We start from the raw sequence: 17,403 nt of genomic DNA on the forward strand, positions 1-17,403 counted from the left end.
GCACGGACACTCTTCCTCGTGAGCATCAATACAACGGGCTACCTGTCCAGAATTGTAAAAGAACATGTACCCACTCTCTTGCTCTGCTGTTGCTGCATGGGTCACTTAGCCCTCCTGTCTAGACACCACTTTACCGTGGTAGTCACACACGACTTCCCCCCAGGCAAAAGGCCTTGTAACTACCACTCCCCTACCCTTCCCCTCTATCTCTGCCACTGAGAGTCCCTTCCACCTCTGCGTCCTGCAAAACTTCTGCAACACAGCACTGTCCATCGCAACGTCAATGCCCCCAGATGGCTTCCACTGCTGGACGATGGATGCAGCATCTGAAATGTTTGAAGACCACCCTTGCTTCTCAATCCAGGCCTTGACTCTGGATTCAGAGGGCAGTCTACGGGCAAAGTGCTCTGTAAAGAACGGAAAAAAACAAAAAAAGAAATTAGTCAGTAGGTTCAGACATAACAAATATGATGTGCATTCCAGGTAGTAATTAGAGTTTAGACTAAGACTAGGCTAAGAGATTAATTCTTAAAGACTCACCTAGAACATGCTGCACCCGAAGCTCGAGCTGTTCACTACGCCAGCGGTCGTAGCAGTAGCGTTCGTACTGCCCAGCCAGGGATACCCGCTTAGACCGCTTGGGTGGCACCCCGTCCAACGTCACTGGATATGACCGGAGCAACTTGTCATATGCAGCTTGGTCGGTCAAGTATGCCGCGGAACCCGTGGGTGTGTGGTCGCTCTGGTCACTACTGCAAGTAGAGGAAATGAGAAAAATGATGAGTACAGAAAAAAAAATACAAATAGTTGAAATGTAACCATGCTAGACCATCCTAGTGACAACATGAACAAATACTTACTCTGAATCACCCCGCAGTCTCCTCAGGATCAGGCACACATCTACCCCTGAGCTTATCTCCTTCATCCGGTAGTGCTTCTCTGCCGTGGCCGTCGAGTGGGTGAGGTAGCCCGCCACCTTGGACTTTTTGGCATCGGGCATGTCCTGGCTGTCTCATACGCCCGTCTGGCCATCTGGCTAGTCACCTTCGGCACCTGATACCTGAAAAAGACAATATATTCCTTAGTACTCATACATTATTTCCATTATATAATATAAAAACTGAAGTAAGGAAAGAAGAGTATTGCAGAGCTTGAGTTCATTTAGTTCAACTTACTTCTTGTGCAGCCGCTCCAGGTCATTGGAGGCGTTGTGGATGGTTCTGCCAGTGGAGGAGATGAAGAACCTCTCATCTGACTCATCGTCATCATCAACGCGCTTCCTCTTCCTTCCCAGCATGACTGGGCGCACCTCAGTGAAGTAGAGATCGAACCACTGTGAAAAGAAACACAAAAACAAAACAACATGCAATTAAAATCTAGCATTATCACAACACATATCTAAAACCTAATGCCATTTATAACACGACTAGCAAACAAAGACTAAACATCTTACCATCTCCTGTTCCTGGCTCAGAACAAAGGTGGGCACCTGAGTGGCAGCAGTCTTGTGCTCCATTACTGCTACCGCAACAAAAGCAGGACGAGTGTCATCTCTCCTTCGGCTGATCCATTCTGTGACCTACAGCACAAGTGATTCATTAGTTAAACTGAGTGAATCATTCAAATACTGAAATACAAATACAAGACAAAAATAAGACTAATAACTAGGTTAGAACTTGCAGTCATGTGCTCAACAACTCCAGGCCGCTGGCCCTGTTCCAGAATCACAATGGCCTCTAGGTAATAGAGGACCAGCTGCATCTCTGTCAGGGTCAACTGATGGCCTCCCTCATGCAGCTTCCCAATGACAGCCAGGAAGTCTTTCTTTGCAGCATCCAACACAGTCATGGCCTCCTTCGGAGAGAGAACACCCTCCTGGAGTGTATCGAATCTGTGAAAATAAAGTGAAGCGTTGTTAATAACCTATTATCAATAAATGTATTGTTAAAATTACATTACATTACATATTAATATTCAATAAAGATACTGACCTATTCCTGGTAGTCTCCTTGCTGACTTGTTTTGACGCCGCCTTCTAGATGTTCTTCAGGAACGAGATGTAGTTCTTGCAGTCCTCGTGCAGAACCCTGTCCGTGAAGCACAGGTCAGTGCTGCTGCAGTGCTGAATTTGGCAAGGAGAGAATGATCAAGCGAGTGCTTCTTGTATAAGCCCAAACTTGACATTCTTTCCCTAAGGGAAGTTCCGTGCGTGGTGGAATCAGGGCTAAAAAAAAAAGAAGAAAAAAAAACAAGTATTAGTGAAGTTTTGCACTTCATAAGAAACACAGTGATCTCCCAAAAAATCTAAAAGCAATGAGAGAAATCAAGGAATGTAAAAACTCACCACTGATAGTGTCACGTCTGGTGTTGTAGGCACTCCCTGTCCTTCCACACTTAGCTCCACTGAGTTTCTCAGACAACTACAACACCCAGAATGCACCACACCCTCTGCTGATCACGTGACACCTCACCTGCCCCGGCCAGGAAGTCCTGAATACTGATTACCTGTTGTATAAGGACTGCTCACACACACACACACACACACACCGTGTATTGCCTGTTTTCGTCCACATTACAAAGCGTTATTCTCTGTTTGCTAAGTGCGGACCACGCCTAAAGAAGTAGAGAAAGAAGAAGGAAAAAGGGGAGGGAACTCAGGGAAATTTGGGCTGGAGTTCTGAACTGCGTGCTTGACGAAGCGTGCAGTTATATCCCCCCCTTTTTATTTAATGAGAAGTGGAAGAGTAGAAAAAAGGGGGTTGTTGGGGAGGAGGTGGGTTGCGAACTTTCGTCACGAGAGATAGTTAGTTAGGGGAGGTATTTATAGGACGGTTGATTGATACGGGGTGGAGTTAGAACGTAGAGTTCGGGCGTGGTCCTTCTCCCAAACTTTTGTTATTACATAACATCATTTTGCTAAGTGCGGACCACGCCTAAAGAAGTAGAGAAAGAAGAAGGAAAAAAGGGAGGGAACGCAGGGAAATTTGGGCTGGAGTTCTGAACTGCGTGCTTGAAGAAGCGTGCAGTTATATCCCCAAAATTGGAGCTTGTGTGGAAGCTAGTTTGGAATGAGCCTGTCTCAAACCGTCTGGTTGAGAACGGATGTATAGGTTATAAGCTTGGGAAGACCACCGGCCGTGGAGCTTGATCGTGTGCTCGGAGATTCCTTGTCTGGAGGCGTTGGGTGCTGCACGATGTAAACTGAGTGGGCGGAGAATTGATCTGGTGAGTAACTACTGGGAGAAAGGATGCGACGGAGATGTGTTGGAACCAGTGCTTTGAGATTATACTACTAGATTCCGTTGTGAACAGAGGATCTAAAGGTGATGCTTGTTGAAAGAGGCAGAGATTAAGTGGTGGACGAGTGGTTCGTACGGGCTGAGGGGTGAGTCAAGTTTGAATAGATAGAGGATCGTGGTTTTTGCCAATTTGGTCCGTTTGCTTCATTCTTGAAGGTAAGGGTATCTGAGTCAAGGATGATGAGATCTGAAATTAGGGGCTGAGAAGGAGTTGTGGGAGATTTTAAGGGAAGTAAATTCTGAGCATCTGAGGAATCCAAGTAGAAGGACGGCTGAAAGGATGGTTTGTTGAGCTTGGAAGATCAGTTCGTTTACACGGGGGTTAGGTGAAGTGTAGTTTGTGAAAATGAAGGTACCGAGGTTGGGTTGCATTTGCATGCGGAGCCAAGGATCTGAATTTCTGTAACCGAAAACGAAAAAGAATAGAATTAAATTCTATCAGCGATAGAATTAAATGGACCTGAGGTGTGAACAGCTTTAGTGGTGAACTGATGCTTAATGGAGTGCCAAGTGAGACGACGGATAAAAGGCAAGATTTCTAGCGATTTGGAGCAATTTTTTTTTTTTTTTTTTTGATGTGGACTGCGGCGAGATTGATCAGAGTGGAGTAGAATAGATTTTGACCATTCATGTCCCCAAAGGAGGGCAGCGACGAGGACCGCATATAAGTCCAGAGAGCGCAGAAGAATCGCGCGGCGGAGTAGATGAAGTTCTCCGGCCAAGCAGAAGCGACCAGAGGAAGGAGCGGCATCTGTGAATAGCTTAATATCAAAAGAGCTGGAAGCTGCGTTGGCATAGAAGAAAAACCCGTTCGATTGCAGAGGAGGCACAGCCAGAAATGGAGCTCTGACGTGCAGTATCAGTTGAGCATAACGAACGGTGGAGGGCTCGGACGAAAAAGCCAAGCGGAGGAGGCGGGAAATGAAAGAACGACCCTGGGTTCGATTTTGGGTTGTGAATAAAGTGGCCGAGGGGGGAAAGACGGTGCTAGGTACGGGCGGGGAGACTTGAAAGGAGGCGGAGTCCAGAAAGATCCCAAGAAACTCGAGAGATGTGGAGGGACCAACGGAGTTCTCCGACGGCGGGGCACGGAGGCGAGTGAAAGCGCTGGTCATGGCTTCAAGACCCATCGAGAGGGGCGAGGAAGGAGGACCGATGACGAAGTTACCCAGGAGGTGGAGCACGAACTGGGGCCGTGTTAAGCAAATCCAGCAGAGCGCCTTAGCAAAGGAGTCGAAGCTTGGGGTTACTTTGCACCCGAAAGCAAGGTGAACTGAAAAACGGACTCTGAAAAGGCGCCAGGAGTCAGGATGGAGAGGGAGGATTTTGAAAGCCGAAACCACGTCAGCCTTAGACAGCCAGGCCCATCGCGGGATGGGGAGCTTCGTCCTGCAAACACACGTCAATGAAGTTCCAGATCCGGGGCGTCTTGGAATGTAGCAGGGTTCCAGTGTTGGAGATGAACCGCAGCGCGAGCTGAGAGGGGGCGGCGCTGTAGATGGAGAATGAAGGTTATGAAGCTCCAGCAAGGAGCTGAGCGGGTGCTGCAGCCCGGTGAGAAACGGCGAGAGAGGAGGCGGGGAGAGAATTGACGGAGTAAAGGAAGGAGAAAGGCTGGCTGGAAGGGACGGGTTGGAGAATAGTGTTGCCAACTGCTCAGTAAGGAAAGTAGCCATTGGCTGCAATTTGTGATTAAAACCCCTTAAATGTTAGAATGTTACAAATGAACTCTAACAAATGAACTACGTCTGTTGCTTTTATAAATAGGCAGAGACTTCTGAAAATAACTCCATTTTAACGTAAATTACATGATTAAGTTTTTTTTTTTTTTTTTTTGACAGTCAGCGGCGGCTTCAGGTATGCGCAGTTCGTTGCAGCGTGTTTGAAGAGCGGTGTGAGTGTGTGGTCTGACTGAGACTGCGCTGAGTGACGTGGGCGGGGCTCGCGGCAGCACCTGCTGCTCGCTGAGGAGAAACTGAAGAGCATGTGTGTTCATTTAAACTCTCAATAACAAACAAAAACTAAGTTGGCAAGTTGGCAACACTGTTGGAGAACAGCAGGAGGAACGCAGAAATAAAGAAGGAGGATGACTGAGAGAGAGGGTTTGAACGACTGAGGGGAAGAGGGAAACGAGAGAGACGAGAGAAACGAGGCGCTGAGGCGAAGTTGGTGCCGCGCCAGGGGTGCGAGAGCTGCAGCAGCGGCGAGGGGGTTTGGACGACTGAGGGAGGGGGTTCGGACGACTGAGGGAGGGGGGAGTTGGACGACTGAGGGAGGGGGAGTTGGACGACAGAGGGAGGGGGAGTTGGACGACAGAGGGAGGGGGAGTTGGACAACTGAGGGGAAGAGAGAAAACTCTCTCAGAAAACTCTGAGTTTCCGTTAACTCAGAGTTTACTTACCCGGTTTTGTCACTTGACCCGCTTTCTGGAATACCCCCCTGGTCAATGTCCTGAGGCCAGTGGAAGCTAGAAAACTCATTGCACGTGTTAAAGCTTTATGTAAGTATAATTTTTTTTTTGAGTTATAAAAATGTGTGTATGTGTGGGGAAAAAAATAAACAACAATATTTGAGATAATCCTATTTGCAATATTTTCTTTAACAAAATTAGAGATGGAAGAACCATAATTCCAATTTTGTCTTGTATCCAGCTGAAAAGAATGTCAGTGAGAATCCTGACCCATCACCCAGAGCTGATTCACAAAGCACTACAGCCACACCCAGTGGAATGATGAGCACTACAGCCACACCCAGTGGAATGATGAGCACTACAGCCACACCCAGTGGAATGATGACAAGTGTAATGCCAGGCAGAGACTATTCATCCTCAAGTATGTTTGAGAATTTGTCTGGGGTAAATTTATAAAAACTGCATATTTTTTCATATTATTATTATTCTTGCATTGTACATAGTTCTAAAAAGTCATATGATGTATTAATATTCAATTCAAACTTTTTTTCACTTGCACACCATCCAAATGGTTTAATTTTATCCTTAATCGTGTTTTCATCTGGTCAAAAAAGTACACAATACAAATTAGTAAGACATACATTGTTTCATTTAGATTTAAATATTTTATTTTACAGAAACAAACATTGATATTAGATTATTTATGTTATAAGGAAGTAGTGTTGGGAAGTTAAACAGGTCATAATTCTTCTGTGATATGAATTTTATATTGCTGTGTGAAAGCGTATGCCACAGCTCTCTCTTACCACAACCCTGTATCATGGGCTACATATCTTCCGCCTGTTAGATAAATGATCAAATTTCTCCTTCAAACTATTTTTTTAGCTCATAACTACATTTTACAAGAATACATTGAACACCTCATGATCTCGCTATAATTTCACGTTAGCCAATTTAAAAAATATATATATATATAGCTTGATAACTTAATGCTAAAGAAGTTAATTGAGACTCGGTATGGGGAATTGAGACCCTTTTCGTGATCTGAATTTGAAAATTCTTGTATGATTCTTATACCATTCTGATTTAGTCAGCCCCTTTATTGGAAACAGATGCTGTTGCTATCAATGCACAGTAGATACAATTTGTAATTTTGTTATTGGCTAACCATAAACCATAGGTCATGTGTTTTCTTTTTCCCACATTTTCTGTATGTTGTAGAAGTTTTGTTCAGGGCCAATGGCTAATGCAAAAATGTATCACTATTTTTAAATACTTTTGTGTCCTCTTCAGGTGAACGCTATGAAAATGATCCCAACTCTCCACTGTCTAGCTCAAGCTCAACTGCATCTTCAGCTCCTCATAGATTAACTCCAGTAGACAACAACTGGCACTTTACTTTTGAACTCCCATGGAGTAAAATACCATCAGGGATTATGAGAAAACTCCAAAACAAAGAGCGGCCAACAGGACGGGAAAGGCGCGAGATGATCCGCCTGGTGGTAGGAGAGGTCCTAACCATCTGCCCCACACCAGGGAAGAAACACTTTGATGCAATCGCTAGGAAGATTGTTTCAGCCTACCCTCTGTCATTCAGAGACGTCATTGAAGGTCAAGTTGTGGGCAGTGGTTATGATTCATTAACCAAGCAGCTGCAGAGCAGAGCTGACAATCTTAAAAGGGGGAAAACTTCCCTTTCCTTAAAAAGACAAGCATCTAGCACAAGTGAGGAGGGAGAAGACGTACCTTTAAAGAAGATCAGAGTTGATGCATATGGCTGTGTAAATTGGCAACCAAAGCGAATGCCACTGGGTGAAACCATGGAGACACAGAAATGTACGAAAGAAGACTTAAAAAACATGCACAAAAATCGAAGCAAGGATACCAAAAGTGTTGAAAAGAAAATGGTGTCAACTTTCTTTACTCAAAGAAGTGACATAATAAGCGGAATGGAAACCCCTCTTCTGATCACAGAGTGGCCATATCTGTTCGAAATGTGTGGCATGATTGCTCACTTTAAAGAACTAACAGGTGTGGATGTTGATAGAGAAGCTCTGTCAAGCAAATGTGGGAGAGTCGTTTCATATCTCCTGTCCTGTGAGAAAAAAAGAAAAACTGAAGACATCCTAACAGGTATGGCAATTGCCAAAGCTAAGCATCTAGATGCTGATATTCCTGCATGTGTGATGCTTCTTTTGAGCCATTTCGGTGAAGACCAGGACAAGATGTTCCTGACAGTTGATGAAACATGTCTGCCCTCTGAAGTTGATCAGCTTCCAAGCACACCGTGCATCGTTGTGTGTGGTATGACTTTTTTTTCTTTTCCAAGTTTCACTTCTGAAAGGCTTATGGTTACATTAAAGGGGACATGAGACACTTGAAGTACTTAGCATAATTTAGAAGACTGATTTACATTCTCAAACCTCATGTAGTTTTTAACACTATCAGTAAAACGGAATTAAAATTAAGCTTTATAAATTACAATTTTCTAACAAGTGTAGCACCAGTATAGTATATTACTATAACTACTGTACTAATCTAAATAAAATCTAAAATAAAATAGAGACGTTGGTTTACAGGGTGCATTATTGTAATATCCTGCTGCATACTTTAAGGAGATACTGAAAATTAATTGCTACACATACCAGTAGGAAATAAGCTAGTTTCTTTCAGTAGGCATTAGTAAAGAATAAATAAACAAAAAAACAATTGAAGATGATAATATAAAGGCCTGTTTATTACAGTCATTTGATTAAAACTGTTTTTTGAATATAAAGAATATAAAATAGATAATCTGACATGTTATATCTGATAAGCCAGTGAATATCAAATGTTAATTCATCCCTTAAATTACACAGCAGCTTCTCTGTCTTCCATTATATGTTACATGTTTCATATTTCAACTTTCTAAACTGTTTGGGGTGTTTTTTTCCAGCGTTGTATCTTAAAACAAGTAAAAACATCTCAGAAACTTGGCTGTGTTCACAGGTAACCAAATCAGTACAACAGTGACTCCTTAAATCTATCTGTGCTCACTGCTCAAACATGCCTGATTCATTGGTTTAACTAGGTTTGAGAGAATCGATTCAGTGATCATTCAATTTATTGTCCTGAATCTGTTCTTTGATTTTTATGGACATGCCTATGGTAATAAAGATTCATTTAGCTAAGGAGTCAATGTTGTACTGATTTGGTTCTCTGTGAAAAGGGAGCTGATGGAGTTTCTGAGATGTGATTTTGCTCTTTAAAAAAAGCTTATTATATTTAATAACAAAGATAGAAAGTTGGAATCAGTTTTTTGAACTATAGTAACTACATCTAGTGTAATGTCCCCTTAAATGTTATCAGAAAATATAGTGGTACATGGAAGTGCCTCACCATTTCTTAAATACATTTGATTGTACAATGTTCAGTTTTGAGAAGTTCATAAAGTATATTTTAACATATTGAGTGAAACGTAAGGTAAAACCTAGGATATTGTCTTCATTGTGCTAATGTGATTATCTATTTTTTTTATTGTGGTCCTTTGTCAGTCATTATGTTAAATCTAATAGACTGTCACTGTATTTTTCTGCTGTGTACCAAAGGGAGTTCTGCCCTGACATCTGAACACTTCATGGTTGCAGTTGATCAGACCATCGTAAATGGAAATCTTACAGATTTTGGCAATGCCCTGGTACTGATGTTTGCAACATACTACTGCCTCAACATCAGTTATCCAGCAGAAACGGCAGCAACTCTGGAATTCTTGCAGAGGTAAAACAATTTTATTTACAGCGCTTGCCTCTCCCTCCATCCACCTGCACACCCACATGTCCGCCAATGCATACCTGCATGCATCTATCCATAAATGCATACACACGTTCATCCATCCATCTAATCAGGCCTATACAATGTGCTCATAAGGTTACTGTTAAAAGGACAAGCACAGCAATGGAGCAGAAAACTGTCAATAATGGCATTTATTTATATTACATGAAAAGGCACACATTGTGTATGATTTATCTTAATGCATGTAAGGTTCATGATTGTAACATATGATAAATTTATGATCAGTGTTGCCCTTCCATTTCATATTGTTTTTAAGCTGTAGTGTAAAGTCAGTTAAAATCTGGATCACCCACAGTATTTGTGATGATCAAAACGATTCATAGCACTATTAATCATTTGTAGCACTACATTCAAATGTAATTGTTTCTTAACAGGTGCCTTTTCAAGATCAACCCGGACAAGGGGAGCAAAGTGGAGAAAAGGGAGTCCAAGAAAACACTATCCATCAATCCCAAAGTTCTGTCATTGATCACCAATATTGCAGACTTTGAATGGAGAGAGTAAAAGGCAAATTTTCAGAGAGACACACGGACACGCACGTTGTAGAGAGTACAACAACAGCAGGCACCAGTTTTTTTTATGTTAAGTTTTTTGCATGTGAAAAGTATAAAAAAGTATATGCATTCCGAGCATGTTTGATGGTTGCCCTTTTTCTTTGGTTGGAGTTCTTTAGGGGGATTATGTTGATTTGTTGGGGCTTATGTGTTGTATATGCGCGAGTTGAATTTTTTTATTCACCCTCCTGAGTTTGGAGTGAAGGGTGGATGGCCCAGCTTTGTTTCTCTGCCACCTGTGACACTAGAGTATTTTACATTTTTTCTAACTGATTAAAAAATTCACTATTTTTCACATTGATATTACAAACAGGTGGGTCGGCAGTAAATAACATTTTTATAATTGCGTAGTTTATAATTACTAAATATATATATATATATATTTTTTAATTTATTGTATAGGTGTCATTTGACTCATTGAGTCTTATATTTTATGTATAAGCAAAAGCGTTGTAGATAGTAAATTTTTGGCCTTAAAAAGTACAACCAACAAAAGCAGGCACCACTTTTTTTTTCTTTTCTTTTTCTTTTTTTTTTTTGATGCTACGTTTTAAGACTGTTGCATGTGAAAAGTATAAAAAGGATATGCATTCCGAGCATGTTTAGAGTTCTTTAGGGAGAATTATGTTGATTTGTTGGGCCTTATGTGTTGTATATGTACGAGTTGAATTTTTTTATTCACCCTCTTAAGTTTGGAATGGGGGGTGGATAGGGTTACTGCCAATGGAGCCGCTGCTCAGTGGGAACATGGCCCAGCTTTGTTACTCTGCCCCCTGTGACACTATAGTATTTTACATTTACAGAGTGGGTTTTTGGCCAACAAAAGCAGGCACCACTTTTACATTTTAAGTTAACTTGAAAGGATATGGAAGCCATTGTTAAGTTTTTATACTAAGCACAACAAAGAAATTGTGTTTTGTACTTTTATAATTATAATAAAAATTTTAAAAGGAATCAATGAGTATTGGTATAACTAACTGTGTATTGTGAAATATTTTCCAAATATTATTACACGTAATTGCTATTACTACACGTATAACATTTTAGTTCATAACATTTAAATGTAACACATTTAGAGATGGAAATTGCAGTTAATTCTTGTATTTGAAGAATAAAAAATAAAAAAAACCTTGTAATATGTCTGACCGCCATTTAAAACTTGGGCTTTCGTAAAGTAATTTTTTTTATGTGTATTTTCTGTAGTAATATTCTGTACTTAAACTTGTTTATCATTGTTAAAGATAATTATTCTGTTTTTTAAACAGTGTATGACACTTCTAGGAATTAAAATATGTTAAAAGTAAAAAAAAATCATGCAATTATAGGACAATTTCTTGTAATATGACAAATTATTCCATTTTATAAGGAGTGCATGACACTAAGAATTAAAATATGTTAAAATAAAAAGATTTCATGTAATTAAAGGGCAATTTCTTGTAAAATTACAATAATAGACATTGATTACAGTAAATACAATAACTGTTTTTTTACGGTTTATGTATGTTTTAAAAATTACACAATTTTTCTGTTTTTTTACAGACATTTTCTGGCACCCCTGCTGCCGGAAAATTACCGTTTTTTTTTTTTTACAGTGTGGGGTCCGCCTCTCTGGCTGTGATAGAGGTAACAGAGAAAAGAATATAGGAAACAGAAGGAACCATCGCAGCCCTTCATTGTAAATGTATGTAGTAATGCCAGGCGTAGGGTTCCACCTGGCCGGCTGGGATCGAGGAAACAAAAGAATCTTGGAAACAATTAATCAAATTGAGGGAACAAAAAATTTACATCAGTGAAACAATGAAATAGGATCAAAGGAACAATGAAATAAATTGGGGGAACACTAAATATAGAGGAAACAATGATATAAATTAAGGAAACACTTAATATAGATGAAACAAAGAATAAAAAAGAGGAATCGAATTAAATAAAGGAAACAAGAAATTAAATAGAGGGAACAATAAATTAAATTGAACGAAAAAATAGATCGAAGAAACAATAAAGTAAATAGAGGAAATAATAAATTAAATCTAATAGTGTAATAGAATGAGGGAACAATGAATTAGCGGGAACAATAAAATAAATCGAACATTGAAATAGATCGAGGGAACAATGGAAAAGATAGAGGAAACGAATTAAATAGAGGGAACAATAAATTAAAATCGAACAGAGAAATAGATCGAGGGAACTGAGAAATAGACCGAGGTAACAATGAGCAGAGGGAACAATAAATTTATTCTAACAGTGAAATAGATTGAGGAAACTGAAAGATCGAGGAAACAGTGAAATAAATTAAGGGAAATTAATAAAGGGAACAATTGAATAAATAGAGGGAACGAAAAATTTAATAGAGGGAACAATAAATTAAATGGAGGGAACAATAAATAAAGTTGAACAGTGAAATAGATCAAGGGAAGGATGAATAAATCAAGTAAATAATAAATTAAATAGAGGGAACAATAAAATAAATCAAGGGAAGAATACATTTAATAGAGGGAATAATAAATTAAACCGAGGGAACCATGTATTAATTCGATATTAGATCGGCCTCACCGGCAGGGAGGGAGGGTGGCCGCGCTGACTGGGTGCCAAGCAATCGCGCTGGGAGACGCCTGCGCTAAACCAGGGATCCGACGAGACCTGCAGCGGCGCCGGCAAAGAGCCGGGCAGCGATGCCGGCGATGAGCCAGGGATCTGACGGACCGAACCGAATAGCTGGCTGCGTCGAGTAGTTTAAGCTGGCGGTGAGCCAAAGATCCGAAGAGTCGAACCAGGTAGCTGACTCGCTGAATCGAGTTGCTTTAGCTGGCGCCGGTGCTGAAGCGTGGAATCAGCGAGTAGAGTCCGGCAGGTAACGTGCTGGGCCGGGCCTCTGACCAGCTGAGCCGGGGAGACCACGGAGCGCAGCCTGGAGTGCGATGAGAGCGGCAGAGGATGAGCGGTTAGAGAACAGCTCGAAATCCGAGGCAACCAAATCAAGGCCCAGGGCGGCAGGATAGTCACGTGCGAGGTCGAAAGTCACGTAGGTGAGCACCTGGAAGGTATATATATATATGTATATATATATATAGGACCAGGGGGAGGAGCTTGGTAAATTGAGGCGTGGTTCATATCCCAAAATTTTGTTCATTCTTAACAACACTAAACGAAATTAGGCCAATAACAATACTGTATTATTAATAATTAATTAATTTATAATTAATTTATAATTATTCTAATTTATAAATATATCATTAACAATGTTTAAGAATATAAAATACTTTCTGAACAAACAATTTTTTTATTTTAAGCATATAGCCTAATTTTATAGCTTATATTTATATTATTATATATATATATATATATATTAGTGCTGGACGATATGGCAAAAAATTATATCACGATATATTCCTTAATTTCGGTCGATACGATATAATTTCGATATCGATATAAACTATATAAAACTATATAAAATACTTTGAAGGCCTCAGAAGAACTGCTAAGAATCCCTGCAATGGAAATCTGTACACTAATGTCTGAAATCTTAAATTGAAGTCTTTAAAGCCTCCTCTCACAAAAAACTGTATAATACTTTATAAATAAAAAATTATCAGAATAAATCAATGCTCACTTTTATTTGCATGTAGCAAAATAAAAACATGACATCCCTGTCAAACATAAACCTATAACCTATATACAAATTACCAATATAAATAACTTTACATTACAACAGAGGCAGAGCTTCTTATTCTTTTGTAAACATATTAAACAGATCAAAACAAAAGTGCTTCAACCAGAATAGGGAATAGAAAAAGCCTTCATATACATAAAGGGAACATGATATCCCTGTCAAATAAACAAACCTATATAAACTATAAATAACTTGGATACAACATAAACTACAAAAGTGTTTTAGCCAGAATAAGGAAGATATTGTGTGTAGTGAAACTGCTTGAGGTGGAGGAACGGATGTATTACTGTTGCTGATCGGCTCCACTCTCCAGAACAATTTGGAGCAAGCTGAAGTCTGAAGTTTATCAAACCTTTGAAAGTCGAACCACTGAATTAGACCTGCCTCCCTCAACTATCCGCTCATTCTTCATTTAAAATGTCCTGCGATGAAAACGAGCGGGTTAGGGTCGGTTTCGTTTTATCGCGGGAGGTTTTAGGTGCGGAGCGGAGAGGAGCGGAATGCAGCCGAGATCCGTTCGGTTAGGGTCTGTTTCGTTTCATCGCGGGCGGGTTTTGGGTGCGGAGCGGAGCGCAGCCGAGATCCGTTCGGTTAGGGTCGGTTTCGTTTCAAGGCGGGCGGGTTTTAGGTGCGGAGCGGAGATCCGCTCGGTTAGGGTCGGTTTCGCTTCATCGCGGGAGATTTTAGGTGCGGTGCGGAGAGGAGGCGACCCAGGTTTAGCCTAGCCTAGCCTAGCTGGCTACGTGCCTGTATGATTGCGTCATCACGCACTGACGTAGCCCGGCTATGTTCAGGGCTGCAGTGAACTGACGCCGCTAAAAAACGCCTGTCTGTAAATAATACATATCGATAAATCACAAAAATGATATCACCGTTATTGAAACATTTCTTATCGCGATAAATACCGATATCGAAATATTGTCCAGGCCTAATATATATTATATTATTTAAGCGTATAGCAGCTTAACACACTCTACTAAGCCGACACACCTTTTGTTTCTATCAACAACTAGCTCCATACCTCTGACTGTCCTTTGCATTGGACCAAATTTAGCTCACCTTATGTAATGTTTCTCCTCACTTCAGAAGGCTCCATTTTGTTGGCTATTTAGCTACACACAGCTCTGCAAGACAAGTGCGTAATGCGTAGAGGAGGAGCGCATGTGTGAGTTCGGGTCGGGAATCGGGTCAGGCTCAGGCTGATAATCTAAACTCTACTGCTGTGGAAGCTCGAATGATGCTATTAAAAATTATTTATTTTTTATTTTTGCAAATCCTGAAGACATCGCGAATAAAAAGCCTACTGCCTGCTGACCGGCGTCGGAAAGCGGAGATGCCTCTGTTTACCAGCCGTAACTATAAAATAAAATATACTTAAAATGTGCACAGTATATATATATATAGATGAAATGTTTTGCCGTTTGAGAATTAGACAGATACACCTGATGCTTATTCTCACTCATTCTCTCTCACATCGTGAAACTGCAGTTTTGGAAATAAAAAATTAAAAGAAAAAAGCCCTTTGACTAAAGATAAATCTATTTTATTTCACTTCGCTATTATTTAACTGAAATTCGCTTTTATATTTGAAACAATCGGTTGCTCGTTTGGGCAGTTAATCGGACATCCTTCCCCTCTCACACTGTACGACAAACAATGCATGATGAAGCTAAAATTCAGCCCATTATGAAATTCAGCAAAGCAATCGCAAGGAGCATCACACGCGGTGACATTGACATTGCATGCTGATTCGTTTCATTTTTTCTAAACGACTATCAGTTAACATTTGGGACATTATTCATATAACTTCTCTGCTTGCTGACATATGTTTATACTCAAACAATATTTAATAACTTATTACCAGAGGTGGAAAGTAACGAACATTTTGACACAAGTAATTGTAAAAAGTACTCCCCATTACTGAGTAAAAAATAAAATGCTGGGGAAAAAAAAAAAAATTGTCTGAATAAAAAATAAATAAATTGGCGCAGATGCGCTGGTGCACGGATGCTCGCGCGTGGAATAACGAGGCAACGACGTCCTCATAATAAATTACATACATTTATAACCTAAAGCCTACTGCCTGCTGTAGGCTTGATGTATTGTAATAGTTAAATAATACAGTGTTTAGATTTTGCGGGCCGTCTCTACCTGCAGCCTTGTCTGTATTGCGCTTCGGCTTCGGGACCCCCGCCGCGCAATGCCGCGTCCTGAGAACGCGCATTGGTCCGCGGAGGTCTTCAGCTTCTTTACTTCAAATTATTGCTATCAAAGGAAGTATATACAATCAGTTCCAGTCATGAATAAAGGAAATAAACCTTTTACTGATGCAGGAGGACTGTCTCTGGGTTAAGACCCTGTCCCACTGTGATTGCATCTAAATATCCACTAAAGAACGTCCAAATTTATCAGAAAACACTGCGTCCACTGAGTGAACGCGCTGCGTCCAAAATATAAACGCACTGCGTCCAAATGGACGCAGTGCGTCCAAATTACGTCCATATTCCGTCTAAATTGAAGTTGGACGCCGACTTCCAAATTTGTATGTCGACTTCCACTCTTTGGACGTCGACTTCCACTTTTTGGAAGTCGACGTCCACCAGCTGGAGCTGGTTCCTCGAGGGCTAGAACTGCCTCCTCGGAAAATCGCTTGGCGGCGGCCGTCTTAAGCCAGGCGGACACTGTGCGATTTTAGCCCGATTTTAAGCCCGATCTGGTCGGATGCGACTGAATTTCATGATCGGGCCGAATTTTAGCTTGATCGTGCGTCGTTTGTCGTGCAGTGTGAGAGGGGAAGCGATGTCAGATTAATTTCCCATACGAGCTGCGAATGAGCAGTCGGACGCGACCAGGGATTTCTGACATGCCAGAAATTTTGGTCGCTTGTCTCACAGTGTGAGCTGTTTTGCGGGCCGATTTCTAAACGTCACGACCCGTTTTCCCAAAAATCTGCACAGTAACTATAAATTATTATTAGTCATATTTATTTCTGTCAGTTATAAGGATTTATATTTATGTTCGGTACACAGACTTATAGCTTAATATAGCAGACACAGGCATTCTGCTGTTTAAGAATTTCAACAGATGCTTATTCTCAGTCAATAGCTGGAGTTTTTGAAAAGATAAATTAAAAGAGAAAATATCTTTGACAAACATAAATTTATTTTATTTCACTTTGCTATTATATCTGAAAAATAAACCACATTGTCAGCCTCTGGTGCTGCCCGTCAATTATATAAAACTTAAAACATGCAAATATAAAGCTATATTTTATAATTCGTTTCTTTTCGCCAGGGCAAATTTATTAAAATTATAAATATATTAATTTATTAATTAAAATCTCGTCCAGTGCTCCAGAATATTAGCCACGCAAAGCCAGCTTAGCGCAGCGCGTGGCATTGTGTGCAGAATAACCTCTGTCTTCTAAAATAAACGTTTTAATAAATAAGGTCGGAGAAGTGTAGTAAAATTAATGGTATTAAAGCTAATAAATGTACTGATAATTAATCAAGATAAATCGGACAAAATGCCCTGCGCCTCTCTCTCGCTCTCTTTCGCAGCGCGGAGCTGAATTCAGCGCGAGGCTACAGATAATATAAAACTCAGTTCAGTTGAATAAAAATAAGTAAGGGCCTGTAAGTA

The 17,403-nt window shown here is 40.6% G+C and overlaps 1 protein-coding gene across 1 annotated transcript; it reads right to left on the bottom strand.

Moving 5' to 3' along the window:
- Positions 1-1,997: 1,997 nt before the first annotated feature.
- On the bottom strand, positions 1,998-9,334 carry LOC125787020 (uncharacterized). Its single transcript, XM_049470774.1, has 2 exons — positions 2,345-9,334; positions 1,998-2,224 (listed from the first exon to the last, which is right to left on the bottom strand). Exon 1 carries the CDS (start codon positions 4,973-4,975, stop codon positions 3,728-3,730), a length of 1,248 nt encoding a protein of 415 aa, XP_049326731.1. The 5' UTR covers positions 4,976-9,334; the 3' UTR covers positions 1,998-2,224; positions 2,345-3,727.
- Between the last annotated feature and the right edge of the window lie 8,069 nt (positions 9,335-17,403).

Source organism: Astyanax mexicanus, chromosome 22 (assembly GCF_023375975.1).
Source record: "Astyanax mexicanus isolate ESR-SI-001 chromosome 22, AstMex3_surface, whole genome shotgun sequence".
NCBI lineage: Eukaryota > Metazoa > Chordata > Actinopteri > Characiformes > Acestrorhamphidae > Astyanax > Astyanax mexicanus.

Excerpts from the sequence above, each read along its gene's own strand:
- LOC125787020 (XM_049470774.1), bottom strand. The coding sequence starts at position 4,975 with ATGGCTACTTTCCTTACTGAGCAGTTGGCAACACTATTCTCCAACCCG.